The sequence below is a fragment of the Hibiscus syriacus genome, unplaced genomic scaffold, assembly GCF_006381635.1.
Source record: "Hibiscus syriacus cultivar Baekdansim isolate YM2019G1 unplaced genomic scaffold, ASM638163v2 tig00012523_pilon, whole genome shotgun sequence".
NCBI classification, from domain to species: domain Eukaryota; kingdom Viridiplantae; phylum Streptophyta; class Magnoliopsida; order Malvales; family Malvaceae; genus Hibiscus; species Hibiscus syriacus.
Genome location: NW_024062285.1, coordinates 1110534 through 1133153, shown reverse-complemented (window position 1 = coordinate 1133153; position 22620 = coordinate 1110534). Strand labels below are relative to the sequence as shown.

The 22620-nt window shown below is 34.1% G+C and overlaps 1 protein-coding gene across 1 annotated transcript; it reads right to left on the bottom strand.

The window, feature by feature from the left end:
* Window positions 1-414: 414 nt before the first annotated feature.
* Window positions 415-11798, bottom strand: LOC120205650 (protein SEMI-ROLLED LEAF 2). The gene is made up of 19 exons (XM_039205502.1): window positions 11408-11798; window positions 11213-11287; window positions 10804-10919; window positions 10143-10257; window positions 9897-10025; window positions 7030-7077; window positions 6064-6239; window positions 5770-5966; window positions 5362-5654; window positions 4995-5144; window positions 4410-4898; window positions 4160-4306; window positions 2994-3066; window positions 2426-2553; window positions 2118-2303; window positions 1889-2029; window positions 1675-1803; window positions 1360-1575; window positions 415-867 (listed from the first exon to the last, which is right to left on the bottom strand). Exons 1-19 carry the CDS (start codon window positions 11540-11542, stop codon window positions 706-708), a joined length of 3105 nt encoding a protein of 1034 aa, XP_039061433.1. The 5' UTR covers window positions 11543-11798; the 3' UTR covers window positions 415-705.
* Between the last annotated feature and the right edge of the window lie 10822 nt (window positions 11799-22620).

Genomic DNA, 22620 nt, shown 5'->3' with positions numbered 1-22620 from the left:
TAATTAAAACATAAAGAGAGAAAAATAATCTTATATATTTAAATGATAATAGCTTACATTAATCAAACAAAAATATATATATATACAAAATAAAAATAATTAGGCAGCGCACAAGATGTAAAAAATAGTATTGATTAATATTCTTCCTCCTTAATCTTTGAATTAAGTGTCGGATTTTGAAGCATTACTTACTCTGATCATAGCAGCTTCGTGTCCTGGATTAAGCATTGATTTGGTAAACCCAAACGAACTCAAACTAATTCCCGCAAAATTTAGGATAACCCAAGCTATAATCATATTCTCATTCCTTAAAATAGAAGAAGTATTTTTTTTATTTATTTTAGGTTTTATTTTTTTAAAACAATCTTTACATAACCTTGATTTGTCAAAAGGAAGAGAAAATATCTCAACATCTGCAAGCGACGAATGAACCTTCCTTGGTTTCAAATGAAACACAAGTGAAAGTAAAGGGCACTTAAAGTCAACCCTGCAATGACCATCCCAACTGCACCCGACAATTTAAAGAATACAAAAGGGGGGGGGGAGGAATAACACTATGAATAGACAAAATGATGAATGAAACCATCAACAATCGACATGGTGTGGGTATCAAATTACAAAATTAGTTAGTCCCAGGCCCAACACGGGTGCATCCACAGCTCGAGCCTGATTACGACCCTACGTTTCAATTCTTTCTCTAGGTTATCAGCAACCAGCAGCCTTCAAAAAATTGTCATATGGGATTGATGCAGGAAGCTGAAAGCAGGGCTGATGGTGGTGCTCGGTTGCACAAAGCTTCAGACTAGTGCCACCAGATTGATTTAAAGAGCCAACACCAATATTTTCATCAAGAAATGGATTTTCACTCTACAATTTACAAAAAATGTTTTACATCAATATGGGTAGCAGTAGCGAATGGTTTAGACTTATCCTTCTACCACCAAATATAGATCTTAGATATACAACATATTCTTCATAGTATGAAGAGATCAATACACAAATTCATTTTCTCGTAGGGGCTGAAATAAAAGAAATAAAATCCCAGCCTAACTATTAGTATTATGGCGGAGTGTTTTTGAGAAAAATTATATTGGACAAAGTAATACCTAAGCTGCTATTAATTATGGTGAGCTAATGTAAAAGAGGCTTTGTGTGGGCACCCTCTGACACGGTGAGGTGAAAGTTTCTGAACACGATTAATAATGCTATATACTGAAATTTATATTAAATGCCCCCAAATTCCAATCATTAAGAAGTCATTTCCTATTTCAGCAGTACTTGGGAAAAGAAAAGAGAGAAAAAAAACAATGTTTTGCTTGCAAAAGATACATTTGATGCAATCACTCGATAAGTTAGTACCTTAAAGGAACTTGATTCAACATGCGAATGAGGTTGCACCTCCTTTGCAGAAATACTCCCAAAACTTTCTCGATTCTGTTGAGCACTCATTACAGCAGACATCTTCTGCTGCTTCCCCACCAGAAGGGCCTCACAGTTCCCAGCCATTTCACTATACGGCATGTCAGGAGGGGCTGACACAGAGTGTCTTCCAACTTGATGTGCTGTCTCTGAAAGCTGTAAATAGATAACAAATACATTTGAGTATCAATGGTCTTTCCTATGTATATTCTAGTAGATTAACTAATAGATAGCATCAAGCAACAAATGGCTCACTGCATCAAGAAGTTCTTCAACACTCAGGAGATTTTGAGGCTCAGATGCCAAACATGAGCCGTCACATGTTTGACCTTTGAACGTGCTAGGTAAAACATCATCGTCTACTGTGAATAATGGAGGCTCAACCTGCACATTACAACATCAGAAACTTGTTAGGAAATTCTACGTGGAGAGTTGGGAGCAGAGCAAAATGAAGGATAAACATGATTGCCTTTTCAGGAGATAGGTTATCTGCTGATCCAGATTCATATGTTTGTGCAGGTGTCTCCATGAACAGATTTGTTCCACAGGGATATCCATCATCAGGAATGAAATTGCTAAGTAACTGGTTTCTTGTTTTGGATGATTCTTGCTGCCAGAATGATCTAAAATGTTAGCATTTCGTACTTATTCCTTAATGTGAAACAACTAATTTGCAGCACGGCAGATAAAGACCGTACATCAGACAAGTTGCCAAGAAACTTCACTATCATGGTTGCAAGTGATTCTTTAGATTGGTTCTCCGCTAAATGTATCTCTGAAAGTGACTTCAAAGCATCTTCATTGTCTTCTTTTGATCCATATATTTTTCCTGGATTAGTAATCTGTAACTTGCAGTCATCGACCAATTGCAGAAATGGATCAGCCTAAAACAAAGATAAAAGAATAAAGTCAGCTAAGATTTGAATAAGATAAAAATGTGGCATGACCATATAAGGGGATTAAGAAAATAAACCAAGAAAATATCAATCAATAGTTCTGCACATACCGTTTTCTCCATAAGTGAAGCTTTAGCACAGGGGAAAAGTGGGGGTATGTTGTAGGCTTTTGATGAGAAGATGATCATAGAAGTAGCAAGGATAAAGAGGGACCTCCTACGTGATGGCTGCAGTGGCCCTACCAAAAATCAACGACATCGTTAAATGAAAAGATGGATCCAGAGGATGAAATTAAAAAGATGATTAGCTCTGAGTCATTAAAATTTTAGTATATTCCTCTTCAAAACTATCCAAAGTGATTCTGATTTCTGTTTTTACCGTTTTCTGTTTATTTCCAAAACAATAATTTGAGAATTTGAATTTGCTCCCTATTTTTTTCTTTAGTTCTTACTCATGTAATCTAGTTTCTGCACTACATTAACTTAGCAAAATAGTGTTACTGTCCTAAAAAAGGAAAAATCAATCGGAAACTTTGTAAGAGGATCAATAAGAAGAAAAACAAATTTATTAATTGAACTAAATAAGCATAGAGTTACATCTACCTCCATTCATTACTTTTTAATCTTTGTAATGTTGTTTAAGATCACGTAATATGTTCAGTAATAAACAAAGGCCTACCTCCTTCCAGAGATATGCTTCTTAAGGAAAAGGCCAGCTGAAAGCTTCGAATCATAGCATCAGTACAGGAGTTCTGCAAAACATGATGCAACGTAAGAAAACACCTGAATTGAAAGAGTGAACTATCTTTTAAAGTATAGCTGAAGATGAATGCATAATTCGTCTAAAAAGCAGTAAAACTATTTAAGAAGAAGAAACTTCAAGTAATTAATTTGGAAAAGAGAAAAGAAAAAAAGTAAACGGGAGAAGTAGCTCTCTGATTGATCAATATCACATTTTTGTGTCCACAAAAATCAAGCACTATTTTTTTATAATAAGAACATGTTTATAATATTTTAGTACCCACTAATCCAAAAAACAGAATAGAGAAGTTTGAAGTAGTAGTGCAATATTTTAGTGTACACAAATATGATGAAAAATATCATATTTGCATTCCAAATTCCCTTAAAAGCGCATAAACTTCCTGTTATGCCCTTCAAATGTGTCCATCCGTTTCCAAGAGTTGTCAGTTCTTAAGATTCATTAAATAGATTCTAGCCCTTATTGTTTCTATATTATTTAGAAGCCATAATTGTATGAACTGAAGCAACTTGTACATAAATATCAAGGAAACAGAGCCAGCCTTGGTAAAACTTAGATGGTCATGGGTTTTATCCAAGTCAAGGAACAGTAGCTTGCAACCAATTTATTAATCAATTAGTACGGATTGGATATTGCAAAGGCTAAATATAGGGGACGATCCTAACCCAGTTTACTCCATTTGCAAATATTAAGATTTAAATCATTATTTTGCTTAAAAGATCTAATGTCTCATCCTACTAGACTAACCGATAGTTGGTAGTTATTCAAATATATTTGACTTAGCAAATCCTTAAATTCAACCTCACACACATCAAGTAATTGACGACCGAAAACTATCTAGAACTTACTCCAGGTAAATAAAAGGAATAATTGCCCAATAACCACATATATTTTGCTCAACCTTGCATTATATTGCAAAATATAATATATATACAGAAACATACATGCACATGCGTGCTTGTTTGTACGTATAGATAGATGCATGACAAACAGACACCACAAACAGACTTTTTAAGAAAGCTTATAAGAAAAGAAGGATGCATCATGAATTCTAATTCATGGAGTCACTAAGAATAATGTAATACCTTTGTTCGTGCAAATAGTAACACCAGACTGTAGGTATGAGCAATTGCTTCAAAATTTTCAGGCATATTTAAAGGAGAGAGAGATTGTGCCCAAATAGATGAAAGCATAAGAGTTATTTGATGACTGCTCAATCGAAGAGGTAAAGCCTAAAATGGTTTGACAAACAAAAAGAAAGTTCACGTCAGATAAAGGAAAAGAAAAAAATAATTGTGCATGGCTGGTTGAAAGGCAAGAATGTGAAGGCATAACTAGATTTTCAACTGCACTATTCGTTGATTTTTCATCTTCTATTGTAGATGGTTGATTCATCTTTATACTGTAAGCTCGGCTGTAACTTGACTTGAGCCGGTTCAGCATGCTTGGACTATGAAGTTTTGCACTGTCAGCACCTACAGTCCCATTTTCATTTATGGTTGATGGCTGCTTTTTAGAAGTCAACCTGTCTTGCATGGAAAAGCCATTGGTGTTCCCAACCTTGTTGTCCCCAGATATTTCTATATCTTCCGTACCCAACTTCTGAAAGAGTGCAGCCGAAGAGGAAAATACGGAAACAGTTCTTGAGAGTGTCTTCTGCAAATTAGAGGCTTTCTTTGAAGAAGGCGTAGCAGTATGAGGACAAGGGCAAACAGATGAAGGAACCAGAACAACGGAAAATATGCGGTGAGCACCAACTCTTGTTTCATGGTCTCCACAGACCATCGCTAGAAGCAATTGGTGAAACAATGCCTCAGGAAAAGCCTACAAGGTTCATATTTAAAAAAGAACGACAAAAAGGGGACTAAAACAAAAGAGGCATATATCCTGCACAGTAAGTAAAATCCTTATTAGCCTTGCCTTATTTTGGTATGATAGATTTGGAACAGATGCCATAATTTGAGCAGTACGATAAATTGCAGAAATCAAGGTTCTGGCCATAAGAGTAATGTTTGGTACGTTCTCCAGCATCACAGCCATCATATCAAGGACAGGACCTGCATCCCCAACCTGCCATTGCAAGGTATCTTAGTTATACATTTAATTTCAAATAATTTCAAGCTGCAACTACAGTATAATGAAGATATTGTATTCATGAGTTAGGTTGGAATTATCTTGCCCTGTCCATATGTCACATTTTATTTGTATCAATTGTATATCTGTTGAACAATATTTCAATTATAGATAACATTTATAAACCAGTTACTGACGTGGAAACCAACGTCACCTTGTTTGATAACTGCACAAGGCACTCATCTACAGCTGCTCGAAAATTTTGGTTGTATTCAATCACCTCAGCTCCCAGATTGGAATCATCAAGTGAACAGTGTATGCTTTTCCGTAGGTGTCTTGTAATATCAGTTAATGCACCAATTATAGCCACAGAAGGCTGAACCTTTGTTTGTTGAGCAAGGGAAGTGGCAACGTGCACAATATGTAGCTGCATACTGGGCTTCTTCAGTACATTCTTGTGGTCAAGATGCTTTATTAAGATGGACAGCAAAAAGTGTGTGTTTTCCCCTGTAGAATAACGCAACAAAATTCACTCAAAAGATTAAAATTAATTCTATTGGAGAGAAAGGCTCCTTAAACTTTAAAAGGCAACAATTCATATCAATCTAAAGAAGCAAAGTACCGCATTTTTCAATTATCAACTGCATGACTTTCAAGACAGAAAGAGCTACCCCATCCTGGATAGACCACAGTTCCTCATTATCAAAAAAACGAAACAAAGATTCCAAGACACGTCGGACAGTTGTAGCTTCCTTAGCTAACTTGGCCATATTATGTAGACAAACTCTAGACCAAAATCTGGGATTCTCCACCTCCTCCCTATAATATTAACCGGAAAAGGGAACTGCGTATTAGTCATTAAGCATTCCCCAAGTATAGAAACTACAACAATCGAAAGTTGGAGACGAAGAATTACGCAGGCACATTAAATTCTCCATTCTCAGTCACAATACTCCTCCAAGAAAGTGTTGTAATGGCATCTGTGGAAGAGAAATTGTCTTTAATAGAGGAGTTCTGTGTGTCTTGCTTGTCATTGATATTATCATCTGATGTTTCTAAACCTCTGTAATTTTCCAAGACCGCTGAAACAACCTGGTGTTTTTTGGGGAAATTTTAAGCAACCTTAAATAAAGTACATTGGAACATAAAAATTGAAGCACGTATCAAATATACAGATACAAGCTAGCGGGGGTACTCTAAATATAGCACCTTATAGCTAACAATGTTGTAGATAGTACAGACAGAGCAAAACAACTTAGTAAATTCTTATTTCAACCAGATTATGATTTATGAGAGGTTCTCATTAAGTTTACTGGTGGTTTTAAGTTCGTTGTTCATTAATTATCATTTACTTCCATGATGTTTTGAAGTTGCAACTGTAGTATATAGATTGTAGGTAAAAAGTCTTTGCATAAGTAGAGATTTTATAATCCACATTGATTATCAAAAGTGGGACATTGCGTAAGAGTTTTAGTTGGAGTAAAATTACTCATTTTATTACGTCGAAGGTTCTAAATTAATGTTATTTTCTTGTTTTGTTGTCAAAGCCTTATGGTAGTGATTTCTTCAACTAAGTGTAACCACTTACAATTCCACAATAAATCACAGATTTTTTTATCCACTTTTTTCTTCTTCTCCAACATAGTAATCACATGAAGAGTGACATCAAGCATTTTTAAACAACCTTCAAAGTGATCAATTCCTGTTTTGTTAAGAAGCATAGTCTTCAACCTAGCTCCCTATTCATATCTCAACTTAATGATGAAAATTTATGAAACTGCATCAGCATGGCATTCCATACCACAAAATGGCACCAAGAGAGATAGAAATAAGTATACAAATAATTTTAAAAAAAATATATACGTGTCCAAAGAAAGCTCACATTATCAAATTCTGCTGAGACATGAGAGAACTCTCCCATGAACCAAACCTGTCAGAAGAAATACAAGTTTGTAAAAGAAGTAAATCTTTTATTACAATTATGTTTGTTAGTTTCATTCTTCTTTATTATTATGGTGGAAAACTAAATTATCTAAATCTAATAGTAAGGACAAGTCATTATATATAATTAGTAATAATCTAAAGAGATAAGACAAGTTTTAGTTCCCGAGTTTGACAATTTTTCTCAACTTGCTCCCTGAATTTTGTTTTGGTCCATATTAGTCTATGAAAACTTTCTCATTTTAGTATTTTTGATGATGTGGCATTTCTGAGATGATGCTACCTGGCACTCTTCCTGTGCGACATCATTGAAAGGACTTAAAATGGGCCAGAAATCCAAGTTCATGGAATGTGGAGCAAAAAAAGTGCAGGGCCAAATTGGGAGAAGTTGTCTAGTTAAAAGATTAAAAGTTGCTTTATCCCTAATATAAAAACAAAACAAAAAGAGAATCGATCATTTTGAACCATGTAATAATGAACATGGGAACTTGACTAGAGAGAAAAAAGTATGATATTAGAGTTTCTATCCGAATTTTGAAGAAGCTAAAGGTTACCATACAACTCTAGAAGGTACCACTTTTTGTCACCATTGATTTGATTATTTCCCGATATAAACAATTTAGAATATAAGACTATTTTTTTACCAGTTTTAACTTCTAAATTCCCACCCCTAACACCCTTACTAATTGAAACGTATTCTGCTTTTAAGATAAAATTTACCATATAATATAACAAGTGTACAAGGCAACACCAAGTCTTTAAAATTCTTAAGATCAAGGACATTAAATTTAGAAATCAATACTAATAATTAAAACCCTGCCCAACTTTGGTGTCATGAGTCAATTTAGACACCAATTCTTTTGGTAATATTATAAAGTTACCCCTTTTTTCAAGTATAAGATTTTTTTTTGAGGAAAGTATAATATTATTTTTTGTAAGGTTTACCTTTTCATACTTTTATAATAAAACTTCAAATAAAACTACTAAAATTTATTAATTGAGATTCAAACACATAATCAAAAGTTTTTCTATACAAGTAGTTCAATACTTCACCTAGTAATTTGATAATATAATTTTTACAAATGAACTTCTTTACATAAAATATTTCTTTTATTTTATAAATGTATCTATCTATACTAATAATTAAAATATTGAATGATTGATTATCCAAAAAAAATCCTGAATGATTTTGGTGTACTACACCAACTTAGTTCGTTATTAAAATTTAATTTCAAATATAATAAATATTTTTATAAGGTTCTTTTTGTATTTTCATACTTTTATAAATATTTTAAAATTTAATTATACCCGAGCCTTTTACCACTTAAACTCTAATAATTTGATAATTTAATTTTCACAAAAGAAATTGTTTACCTAAAATATTTCTTTCTTTTTACAAATTTATCTATACTTAGTATACAAGTCGTTTACCACTACACTTATGTTAGTTTGTTGATTTCTTTTATAAAATAGTAACAAAAGTGTATTTTTAGAAAATCTTTTTAATTTATATTTTAAAGTGTCTAATTGAATTGATGTCACATAATTAAAGTGAAACAATCTCAGTTGAAAAAATACACTAAAATTAAAGCATATATATAAGGTTAACTAAATAAATTAATTTTGTGTGCCGATAAATAAATTTTATTGAAAATAATCAATTACCTCAATAATTTTTTTAAAGTTAATTAAAGTATTTTTAAAATATAACTATTTTTAATAAGGGTAAAGTACACAAATGGTCCATCACCTATAGAGTATTATTTTATTAAGTTCTCTAACTATTAAAAAGTTATAAAATGATCATTTGACTATAATACGTTTTTTTAAGTATCCAACTATTAAAAGTTACAAATTGATTATCCGACTATTTATTATTGTCCAAACTCACTATTTTTCGTAATAAACCAACACCTTATAGCCTGAAACCATTATATACTTTATCCAATTATTTTAAAGTATAAATTAAGAAGACACCTTTTTTGTAAAGTTAGAATAGTACTTTAATCGTTTACCAATAAATACTTTCATTGAAAATAATTAATTATCTAAAAAATAATTTTATATCTATTACATATGCATCTATTTATTTATTTATTTATTTATTTATTTGAAAGTCTTCTGAATTATGTATTAGACTATTTTGTATCAATTTAATTTTTTATATATTGTATATATATTTACGTATTTATTTAAAATGTTTCAATACAATTATAGTAAAATTAAAGTTTGCTAAATAAGAGAAGAAAATGAAATATAAAATTAAGACGTTTAAAGACATAGTAAAGGGAATGCAAATATTGACAGATAAGAAGAAAACTAAAGAAAATAGAAAGATAAAAATCCTAATTTCCTATTTGGATTGAGTTGTTTTTCTATCTATGGAATATATATTGTTTGTTTTATGCTCTTTCCACTCAGTACCTGAACTACAAAAATAACAAAATCTATATCTTATATGCCCTTCATTCATTACTTTGACCTTCAATACATGATTTGTTCCTTTTTCTTCTGTGGTCCTAGTGTATAGGCCAGAAGAATGAGAAAAATTAAGAATGGTTCTTGTAAAATAAGCAATGATAACCATAGCGTAAAATTCTTAATGCGTATAGGAAGAAGACCATGAAGTTCTACAATGCCAGTGGATGCCAAATTCGTACTTAAAAGTGATTACAAATTTTAAAAGTTTGAAAGACACGATACTTGGAGATGGTCCTAATAAAACTAGCATAATAATATTGTCACTACAAAGAAGATAAAGAGAAAATAACAGGCATTAGCTTAGAATTTTCAGTTGTAGAAAATTACCACTGATGAAAGGGTTTGAAGACCAGCAGAACGCAAATGGTGAGCCCTTCCGTCCTCTCCCATTTCTTGAGCTAAAAGACAAAGTTTTGGAATTAACCCATCTAAGTTGAACATATAAGTACCGTCCCTCTGGCTAGTCAAAAATAGTGAAAGATTAGCGTAAGAGGTTTTAGTGGAACTAAAAAATCACAACCTTTATGTAGAAGTTATGCTATAAAGTCGGAAGAGTCTACCAACAGCTTCTACCTGATTATTCACGAAAACAGAAAGAGCTTGGCATCCCAATACTCGTGTGTCGTCCATTCTTGTTTGATCCAGCAGGACTTGTATAATGGTAAGAAAGCTACTAGCAAATAAAGGCCTGCAATATAGTATATAACAATAAACATATATCAACACTTTTTAGTGCTCTAGACATATCTATGGAAATTATCAAAGCTCAATTTGATGCAATGGTTTCCTAAAATCTCAAGAAAGTAGCATTTAAATATCTATTGTTTGAATAAAAACCATCCAGACAATAAATTACGATTCAATAAATATTTAATTGTCAAAGCTCCATTTGCTGCAATGGTTTCCTAGTATCTCATAATTCCTGCTACTGCTGGCTTTTTTAAAACCCAATATAACACTTTGACCCATTAGACTTCCAAACTTTAACTAAAATCTTATATGCTCGTAGATATTACTGCATGTAGCTGATATAATTAATTTGAAAAAAGATATCGATTGACCTGAGATATTTATTAATAGCTAAGTATCACTTTTCAAAATATCCAAGTATGAGGTCAACCAAAACATGAAATAGATGAATTTTCTGGCAAATGCAGCACTAGTATGCAGAGGAATTATATAACTCTGTGACTTTATTGCATTCTCACATTAAGCAAGCTGAACAGTAACTCACATTTGATCCTTACAAGAAATAATCAACTTCTTGTAGACAAGCATAATAACTTTTACGGAATGAAATTGCTCAGTTCGCAAATCCTTGTAAAATTTCTGCTCTAATGAACTTGTTATCTGATCAAAAGAAAAAACTAATCAAAAGACTGAAACTTTTGATTTTGAACATCAATGGAAAAATCAATAAAAAATTGTAATCAAATAGAACAAAAAACAAAGAGAACACCGAAAGCCTAAATTATGACACGATAGCTTATTGAAAATTTGAAAACTAACAAGGATATCGGTAAATCAAGATCATCTCAGCTTTTGGATGTGTACATCAAAAATTACATTATAGCATACAACCTTTTACAAAAATGAGGATTTCGAAACGTCGAAAAAACAGAAGTATCGGTGAAAAAGCGTACCTTTGGAATACGAAGAGGATTCTTGGAAGCATATTCACATAGTTTAACGATCATTCTTTCATTAGGGTGTTCGTCCTATCAAATAAAATGCCGAAAGTTGGTGTTTTTTTAAAAGGGAAAAAAAACACATGATCAGCACCACGCAAATTCTTATAAAATTAAACAGGAAGGATAAAATAATGAAAAGGCAGAAACCGGAGATCGAGGAAAAATATCAGTGAGAAATTTCTTGTAACGTTTGACGGGGTGCCTGGATCTGGTGCTCAAGGCCGGGCAAAAAAAGCACAAACTCCCGCAGACAGGCATCACTCCCCTCGAAATCATCCCCATTTCCGCTCAAAAAATCATAGCCCGCTTTGTCCCCCTCTTTTGCAAATATTATTAGTATTATATTATATGTAATTTAGGAGACTGTCGAAATGATAACGAGAAAGATCGATGTATAAATTAGAAAGAACGAATTCTCGGGGATCAGAGGGATGGAGAAGAGGATGCCGAGGAAAAGTCTAACCGAAGGGAAATGGTATATTTTCTCTCCCCCCCCCCTCCCTCTTTTATATTCCGTTGTCCGTATATTTATAGTCTTCGCTTTTTAAGATTATAGTCTGCAATTTTGTCCTTAAATTAGATGCTATTCGAACTATACATGGCATAACCATCTCATTTATTGATCTGCTTGCATGCTGGTGCCACACATAATGGTGCAGTGGCTTTGGATCCAGCATTCATGCTGCTGCCACGCAAAATGGTGCAGTGGATATGGATCCAGCGGTTTGGTCTTTGGTGCCACTGTCAATGGCCTCAGAGGTTTCTTTCACCTTCGGTTTTCTACAGGTTATATCCTTCTATTATTTCTTCCTCTTCTGGTATATTAGTCATTGTGGTTCGGCGGTAGTTTGCACTGGTTGATTTTGATTCGTTGTTGTGCTCTATAATTAGGGGATGTTTGTTTTGAATTGCATATGCTGTGAGGTGAGGGTGTTTATGTATCAGGGGTAGTTTTTGAAAATGGTGATTCTGGATATGTTTGCTGGTTGATCGGAGATGATAGTTTTGCTGTACTGGTTTGGCTAGCTATGAGTGATGGTGTAATGTTGGTCCGTCTCAGGCATTCTGGACGTAGAGGTGGTCTTCGGCTGCTGCTGTAGTGGATATTATGTGTATTGTACAATTGTTAGTTTGTTTCCCATGGTTGGTTGTTAGATTTTGTTTCTGTTGCTGATTCGTGTATTATAGCTGGTTCACTCCAAAACACTCTTTTTACTTCATATAAGTTTTTATATAAGTTTAGGGAGATTTTTTAGAAAAACTTTTGTTATGACGTACTTTGTATTTTTCGTCTATTTAATACTAAGTACATACCTTTTCAAAAAAAAAAAGAGATTAGAGTTGCGATCACGCAATTTACAATACCCAAAACAAATCATCTAGCAAATTACAATATTACACCGTGGCCAAGCCCAGTAAAGATATTGAGCTTATAATCAAATATCAAACCTCATTAAAATTAGGAGATTAGTGGCAACATACAATTTAGTGGCAAATTTATTGGCTCCACCAAAACCTGGGACTTCCCTTCTTTTAATAGTTAATAATTATTTCACGATGCTTTTAAATTTAGCTAACATTTCTACAGACTACAATGTACTTGGCTTTTTCATAATCCCTTTACGAGTATTTTTACACAAGAGTTGCGATAAGACCACATATAATATATAAAATATAGTCAAATTTAGGTACATTGAGGATACCCCTGTGTCTATGTCGACAAACAATCAGGATTGGCTACCGTGGTTTATACTCTGTTTTAAGTATTATATTGTTGGATTTAGATTTTAATCGTTTTAACAAATTTTTATTAATCTAAATTTTAGTGTAGATTCATAGTTTATATGTTTATGTTTTTTCAACGTACTTTATTATTTGTTTCTTATAAAACGATACGATGATAATTGATATTTACCCGTTCATCAATTATAAGAAGAAGAAAAAAAGATATTTACTTGTTGAAAATTTAATATTAACCTAAATAAGTTCACACTTAAATTAATTTGATGTCATTGCTTACATCAATTTAGTTAGGTGAAAATTGAATATTTTTCTCATGTTTTAATTTCAATGGTTTAGATTATTTAGTGCTTATTTTAATGAGTGGTTTAGATTGTTTCTTGTAACCTATAAATACCCTACTTATATTTAAGTTTTATCATCCAACAATCAAAGCTTAATTATAAGAATTTGAAAGTTTTCTTAAGAGTTCTTCCCTTTTGCAATTTTGTGAGATTATTCTAAAGAGAGTTTTTTCTTCTTCTCAATCAATTAGAGTTTTTACTCTATTTTTGATTCAACAATTGGTATCCAAGCCACTTTTTTAAAGTCTCTTGAAATTCCGAGTATGCTCTGTGGCTGCAGTTGTTAACTGATCTTCCACATCAGAAAAGATTTCTTGAGATTATTGTCGGGGTTATTACAAACCTTGTGGAGCTTCTTTGTGTTTAGAGTAATTTAGTACTCTGCACGTTTGTTACTCAAGCTTGTTCGGTGTAGTCAAAGCCTTGCCGTTAAGATGGGTGATCTTCAAGTAGTTGGAGGAATCAAGAAGCTCAACAACAAAAACTACAACACGTGGGCAACATGTATGGAGTCATACTTACAAGGTCAAGACCTTTGGGAGGTTGTCGGTGGTGGTGAAGTTACACAACCGGCAGCATAAGATGCCAATGGCATCTTGCGAAAGTGGAAAATTAAAGCAGGCAAAGCAATGTTTGCTTTAAAGACCATAATTGAAGAAGAAATATTGGAGCACATCCGGGATGCTAAAACACCAAAGGAAGCATGTGACACTTTTGTTATACTCTTTTCGAAGAGGAACGATACAAAATTGCAATTTCTCGAGAATGAACTTCTATCAATGGTGCAACATGACATGGCGGTTGCCCAATACTTTCACAAGGTGAAGTCGATATGCCGCAAAATTTCATAATTAGATCCGACAGCTGCTATTGGGGAAGCCAGGATAAAAAGAATAATTGTCCATGGGTTGAGACCCGAATATCGAGGGTTTATTGCCGCTGTACAGGGATGGCCGACACAACCATCGCTTGTTGAGTTCGAAAATTTGCTTGCAGGTCAAGAAGCCATAGTCAAGCAAATGGGAGGAGTCTCGCTGAAGGGTGAAGAGGAAGCGCTCTACACCAGCAAAAGCAGAGGCACTTTTCAGCGGTATACTGGTAGTGGATCTAAAAAGGATGATGACAAGGTGAAAAATACCAAGAAAAGTGAGGCCCCCATTCAGGGGGAGCTTCTAAGAATCACGGTAATAGTAGAAGGTTCGATGGCAAGTGTTACAATTGTGGGAAGATGGGCCACATGGCAAAAGACTGTTGGACCAAGAAAAAGGTTGTTGAAAGTAATATTGCTACTTCCAGTTTGAAGAAGAATAGTGAAGATGGTTGGGATGCTGAAGTGTTATTTGCTACGGAGGAAGAAGAATTAACTCTCATTGTAACAACACCAGAACGGATTGACTACAAGAATGACTGGATCGTAGATTCGGGCTGCTCAAATCATATGACGGGTGACAAACAGAAGTTACAAAACCTGTCTGAGTACAATGGAGGTCATGTGGTGGTGACAGCTAACAACTCAAGGTTACCGATAACTCACATCGGTAAGACGATAGTTACGCCTCGATATAATACTAACCATGTGCAAATTCAAGATGTTTATCATATCCCAGGAATGAAGAAAAATTTGCTATCTGTGGCTCAACTAACATCATCAGGCCATTATGTCTTATTTGGTCCCCAAGATGTGAAGGTTTATCGTGATGACAAAATCTCAGAAACACCAACAATGGAGGGACGACGTTTGGAGTCAATTTACTTGATGTCAGCAGAGTCTGCATATGTAGACAGGACAAGAAAAAAATGAGACATCAGATCTATGGCACATGCGGTTAGGTCACGTTAGCTATTCCAAGCTAAGTGTGATGGTGAAGAAATCGATGCTTAAGGGGCTTTCTCAACTAGACGTGAGAACATACACGATCTGTGCGGGATGCCAGTATGGTAAAGCACACCAATTACCATATGACGAGTCAAAGTTTAAAGCAAAAGAACCGTTGGAGTTGGTTCACTCTGATGTGTTCGGACCAGTTAAGCAACAGTTAATTAACGGTATGCGGTACATGGTAACATTCATTGATGATTTCTCCAAGTATGTGTGGGTTTTCTTTATGAAAGAAAAATCTGACACATTCTCATAGTTTAAAGAGTTCAGAGACTCAGCTGAAGAAGAAGTGGGAAAGAAGATATGTTGCTTGCGCACAGACAACGGAGGAGAATATAGATCAAACGAGTTCTCTCAATACCTAAGGGAATGTCGAATACGTCATCAGTACACTTGTGCCAACACGCCACAACAGAATGGTGTAGCATAAAGAAAAAACCGACATCTTACAGAAATTTTTTGAAGTATATTACATGCAAAGAACGTACCTGGAAGGTTTTGGGATGAAGCAATGAGGATTGCAGCCTTTGTGATCAACAGACTTCCTCAACCAAGGTTAGGATTTGTTTCACCCTTTGAGAAATTATGGAACATAAAACCTACAATTAGTTACTTTTGAGTATTTGGCTGTGTATGTTATGTGTTTGTTCCTGATCATTTACTGAGCAAATTTGACAAGAAAGCTATTAAATGTATCTTTGTGGGATATGATAGCCAGAGAAAGGGGTGGAAATGTTGTGATCCAATTAGTGGAAGATGCTACACATCACGAAATGTGGTATTTGATGAAGTATCTTCTTGGTAGTCCTCAGAGAAGGAGGTGTTGCCAGATTCGAGAGAATTTGGAGACAAGCTACAACAAAAGATGGGGTGCAAGTTGTTCAACTCCAAACAAATTCAGATGAATCAGAAGATCCAAATAACGATGACGTCGAACAAAGAGTGACTCAGAATCCTTGCAAACTGGCGTGTATCAACAACTAAATGAAGAAGGTGGGCCTAGTGAAACAGAAGAATCAATTCCACAATATCAACTCCGAAGGTTAACAAGAATACGAAGGCCAAATCCTAAATATGCCAATGCATCCATAATTGAAGAAATAACAGAGCCTGAGACGTTCGAAGAAGCATCACAGAGTTCTGAGTGGATGACAGCTATGAAAGAAGAGATCGATCCACTTCAGCAAAATCAAACTTGGGATCTTGTGCCAAAGATAAAAGATGTGAAACCCATATCTTGTAAATGGGTTTACAAGATAAAGCGTCGTCCAGATGGGTCAATCGAGAGGTACAAGGCACGATTAGCAGCTCTTGGTTTCTCTCAATAGTATGGACTAGACTATGATGAAACATTTAGTCCAGTGGAAAAACTTACAACCGTACGAGTTCTACTTGCACTTGCAGCCAACAAAGACTGGAATTTGTGGTAGATGGATATGAAGAATGCTTTTCTTCATGGAGAGCTAGATCGAGAGATCTACATGACCCAACCAATGGGTTTTCAGAGTCAAGATCATCCTGAGTATGTGTGTAAGCTACGAAAAGCACTTTACGGATTGAAACAAGCACCTAGGGCATGGTATGGTAAGATTGTTGAATTTTTAACAAAAAGTGGCTATTCAGTAACACCTGCAGATTCTAGCTTGTTTGTTAAAGTTAATGAATGTAAGCTAGCTATCGTGCTAGTGTATGTGGATGACTTAATCATAACCGGTGATGATAAGACATAAATTCTTCGGACAAAGGAGAATTTATCAGTTCGTTTCCAGATGAAGGAACTTGGACAACTTAAGCACTTCCTTGGTCTAGAAGTTGATCGCACACACGAAGGAATATTTCTGTGTCAACAGAAATATGCTAAAGATTTGTTGAAGAGGTTTGGAATGCTCGAATGCAAGTCAACTTCAACGCCAATAGAACCAAATGTCAAAATGTGTGCATATGAAGGAAAAGATTTGGAAGATGCAACAATGCATCGACAATTGGTAGGTAGTCTGATCTACTTAACCTTGACCCGACCTGACATTTCTTATGCAGTTGGTGTGATGAGTCGGTATATGCAAAATCCAAAGAAGCCTCATTTGGAATCAGTTCGACGATTACTGAGATATGTGAAGAGTACAATTGACTATGGTCTTTTTTACAATAAAGGTGAAGACTACAAGTTAGTTGGTTATTGTGATGCTGATTATGCAGGAGATCATGACACCAGGAGATCAACAACTGGGTATGTGTTTAAGCTTGGCTCCAGAACAATTTCTTGGTGTAGTAAGAGACAACCAACGGTATCATTGTCAACCACTGAAGCTGATTATCGAGCAGCAGCAATGGCAGCTCAAGAAAGTACATGGTTGATACAGTTGATGAATAATCTACATCAACCAGTAGATTATGCAATTCCTTTGTACCGTGACAACCAATCAGCAATTCGGCTGGCGGAGAATCCTGTTTTTCATGCAAGAACTAAACATGTGGAAGTACATTACCAATTTGTTAGGGAAAAACTTTTGCAAGAAGAGATTGAGATGAGGCAAATCAAGACAGATGAGCAAATTGCTGACTTGTTTACAAAAAGCTTGAGTGTTGGAAAGTTTGAACATTTCCGTCGTCAGCATGGCGTGATTCAAAGAATGGAGGGTAACATTGAGGGGGAGTGTTGAAAATTCAATATTAGCCTAAATAAGTTCACACCTAAATTAATTTGATGTCATTGCTTACATCAATTTAGTTTTTATGTCATTGCTTACATCAATTTAGTTAGGTGAAAATTAAATATTTTTCTCATGTTTTAATTTCAATGATTTAGATTATTTAGTGCTTATTTTAATGAGTGGTTTAGATTGTTTCTTGTAAACTATAAATACCCTACTTGTATTTGAGTTTTATCATCCAACAATCAAAGCTTAATTATAAGCATTTGAAAGCTTTCTTAAGAGTTATTCCCTTTTGCAATTTTGTGAGATTATTCTAAAGAGAATTTTTTCTTCTTCTCAATTAATTAGAGTTTTTACTCTATTTTTGATTCAACATTACTCGTTCATAAGTTATTATAAAAAAGAAATAATGATAATTTACGGATCGGACTTTGTTGTCACTACAGCATATCTTCTGCTTTTTAATGATGCTAGCCAAATTGAACTTTCCGCCGTGTCTGATGTTGAATTTGTCAACCACCTCAAGTGATGTGAAGGATTTATCGTCTCTGTTTCGCAGCAATGTTTGACCCAAAGGTGAACAAATTTTTGTTACTTGTTACCTATGTTTGGGATCTAAGATTATTTGCCAGTTTGTTCTACTCTGTTTCTAACTGTAATTCTTTTCTCTGAATTGTCTTTTAAGTGATGTTTGTAACAACTGATCGCTATAACTTATTTCACCACAGACGAAATATAAAACATGCTTTTGTTTACTTCACTGTTGCATTAGAGTTTCTGGCTTCTTTCGATTTTAACAACTCATTCTTGGTAGTGGCTTCTCTTCAATTCAATCAAAGTTTCTTACTTTTGTAGTAAAATAGTTTTACTTGGAAACCAGTGGTAGCTTCCATTTATAGCGACTGACATCATTACAAATTCAACAGGAATTCTGTTTAATTTTCAAATCATTACTATTTCTTTTAAAAACCTTTCCTTTCACAGCATTTGGGTGCCTGCTTCTTTGTCTCTGAGTTTGAAAATTGTTTCATGCTATGCCTGCAAATCAGCTAAACCAATAGACTAGGACAGAGACAATCTTTAATTACTTGTACAGGTTTCAAACTTTAATCATTATTTATTTACCATAAATACATTTCCATACTTGAGAGCAGGTGATATGAAAAATAAAAAGAAGAGAGAAGCAACGTATACTGCTAAGTGCTAACTTGAGATCATTGGATCAATGAAAACAATATATAAAAACTTCCTCACTTTGATGAAATTTGTATGAACGTACCAAGAACTTCACTTGCTTTTTTTTTTTTTTTATGTCAAAACTTTAACACTAGGGTTGGCATGCAAGGGGCAGCAACTGGACCAGCTCCAACATAGGAGCAGGACCTAGGGAGGGTGCAAGCCGGATCCGACCCCTTCATTCGTATTTTTTAAAATAATATTTCGAGATTTAATTTTATTTTTTTAATATAATTGTTTGGATCAATAATATAAATTTATATTTTTTCAATTATAAGTTTAGAATCTAAATAATTTATTGGATAATAAATAACTTTTATATTTTATTCTTAAAACAGAAAATTTGGCTATTAATTAAGACTACAGAAAATCCACATTAATATAGGGTTTCTTTTGTGTTTTTCATTAGTTAATATGAATGTGTTGAAGATAAAGTTGTTTTATTATGTTTGTAAGTGTAGATGTTATAGAATGATATTATTTATTTTTAAATTGTTAATGCAATTGTAGAGTCGTGATAATCTTAAAATTATTATGAAATACAAATATTTAAGTTAGTATTACAATATAATATTATGGATCTATAAACAAGGATTAATGCATGTCCAAATTGCATAGACAAAACAGAACATTTTTATGGCGGGTGATGGATGCGCTATGAATTTATGCCTGCAAAAGGATGCCTTCACCTTACATACAATGCATATTACAACCTCGTTTTTTCAAATGAATAATCCACGCTTGTGAAACCAAGTTGCATCTATTCTACATTAGCCGCCTTAATTCTCTCGCTTTAGTATTAATAACCTAAAGTAAACGTCTCTCGGTCAATTAATTTAATTACTTGTTGAATATTAATTGGCCACTCAGATTTACATTAGTTTTTTGTCAGCCTGAATGAAAAAGTAATTGCACCCTCGCTTGTTATTCTGAAAAAAGAATTGGTATGCTCATGCTACATTCTTATTATATTTTATTAAAACTCATAACTAAAAGAAATTGAATATTATCCGTAATCAAAATAATTATAATGAGAATGACTCTCATAATTTAAACAGTTGATCAGAAGTACATTATTGATCAGAAATACATTTACCCTCACGTGATTCCTCATGCCATCACGGTCCACAAATAACACCTTTTACTGCTATAAGATCAGGAAATAACTTCATCAAATGATAAAAAAATACTCTTATATAACTTCATCCAAATAAGCATTAGATTTATCAATTAAAATCTAATTATAGATAAATAAACTGTGAAAAGAAAAAGGAAAATGCTGTAATTAAATACATGACAAGTGGGTGGAATTAAAGAAAAATATATAGTAACATAACACAAACTCCTACTAGTTAATTATACCATCAACGTAAAAAAAGTTATAGATTTGTGCAACTTCCTTTCTAAATAAAAAAAACAGTCACCACCGCAGGCGTGACCCAGTTGGTAAAGCAAAGGGCTTTTGGGATTATGAGTTAGTCTCATGTCCTAGGTTCAAACCGCGCTTGTTGGGAATCCTAGAAAAAAGCGGGGAACAGAGTGGTGGGTTCTTTGAGCCCCTCTGGAAGTTGTCTTATAGGGTCGAGTTCTTCAGCCTGACCTTAGGAGGTCCTACGTTATAAAAAAAAAACAGTCACATTAACCCATCAATTTAGATGATGCCGACACTTGGGAGTATCATTGCATGATTAAACTTATTATTCATCTTTATCTTGCTCTCTTGAAATAAAAGTCATACACTAAAAAAGATAAATAACCAATATATTGTGCTTTAATTTTATATTATTTTGGTATATTCACATGCATTGTTTTCATTTCTACCATTGTTTTCATCATAGATATACATTTAGGGATCAAAATGTAGAAAGTCAAAAATAATAAATGGGTTGGCACCGAAAATTAGGTGCATAATTTTTTATTATTTTTTATATGGTCAAATTACAAACTCTAGTCACTAAAATTTAGGGTATTTACAAGATTAAGTCCTTAAGATTTAGCTATAAATACCCTATCTCATTTAGCTTCAAAACCATCCCAAAGCATTCTAGCTTTCTTCTAATACTAAAGAGAATTTAGAGAGTTTCTTGAGAGTTGTTTTCTCCTTTTTTATCAAGAGAGAATTATCATTGTTTTCTCCTTGGTAGATCGAGAGAGGTTGTAATTCCTATTTTCTCATAGTGAAATTCTTCTACCGTTGCCCGTGGTTTTTACCCTAAATTTTTTAGGGGTTTTTCACGTAAATTTTGTGTCTCTTTTATCTTCATTTTTATTTTCTCAAATTATCAGTTGCGATTTTGCTCTATCCGATAGCCGTCTTCCGCAATAATTGGTATTCGAGCTAGATTAGAGTGTGTAATATTTGCTTATTGTCTTTGTGGTTGCCACCAAAAGGTGGATCCTCCAACATAAGAAAATAAGAAGTTATTACCCATTCTTTGAATGTTCCAGAGAACTATTCACGATAGTGAAATAGTGGGAGCTATCCGTAAAAGAAGCTATGGCAACGAAATTTGATATTGAAAAATTCAATGGGAGAAATTTCTCATTGTGGAAATTGAAGATGAAGGCCATCTTGAGGAAAGACGGTTGTCTAGCAGCTATCAATGAAAGGCCGGTGGATTTCACAGATGACAACAAATGGATCAAAATGGACGGGAATTCTATGGCAAACTTTCATCTAGCATTAGCAGATGAAGTATTGTCAAGCATCGAGGAGAAGAAGACAGCTAAGGAGATATGAGATCATCTCACCAAATTGTATGAGGCCACATCGCTGCACAATAAAATTTTCCTTAAGAGGAAATTGTACACTCTCCAGATGCCAGAATCTACTTTAGTGACGGAGCACTTAAACACGCTGAACACTTTATTTTCTCAACTTACATCCTTAAGCTGTAAAATAGGAGAACAAGAACGTGCTGAACTTCTACTTCAAAGTCTACCGGATTTGTATGATCAACTCATCATCAACTTGACAAATAATAATATCACCAGTCTAGTCTTCGATGACGTTGCAGCTGCTGTTCTACAAGAAGAAAATCGGTACAAGAACAAGGAAGACAGACAAGTAAATCTAAAACAAGCAGAAGCTTTGACAACGATGAGAGGGAGATCAACAGAACGTGGCCAAAGCAGCAATCACAAATATGGTAGATCGAAGTCAATAAGCAAAAAGAATTTAAAGTGCTACCACTGTGGAAAGAAGGGTCACTTGAAGAAGGATTGTTGGAGTCTAAATAAAAACTCCAATCCACAAGGCAATACCGCAAACACTTCAGATGATGGAGATGCTCTATGCTGTGAAGCGTCAACCACCGTGGAAGGTAGAAAACAATTTGCAGATATATGACTCATTGATTCGGGAGCAACATATCATATGACCTCAAGAAGAGAATGGTTCTATCATTATGAACCTGTCTCAGGAGGATCTGTGTATAGTTGCAATGATCATGCCTTAGAGATCATTGGTGTGGGAACCATCAAATTGAAGATGTATGATGGAACAAT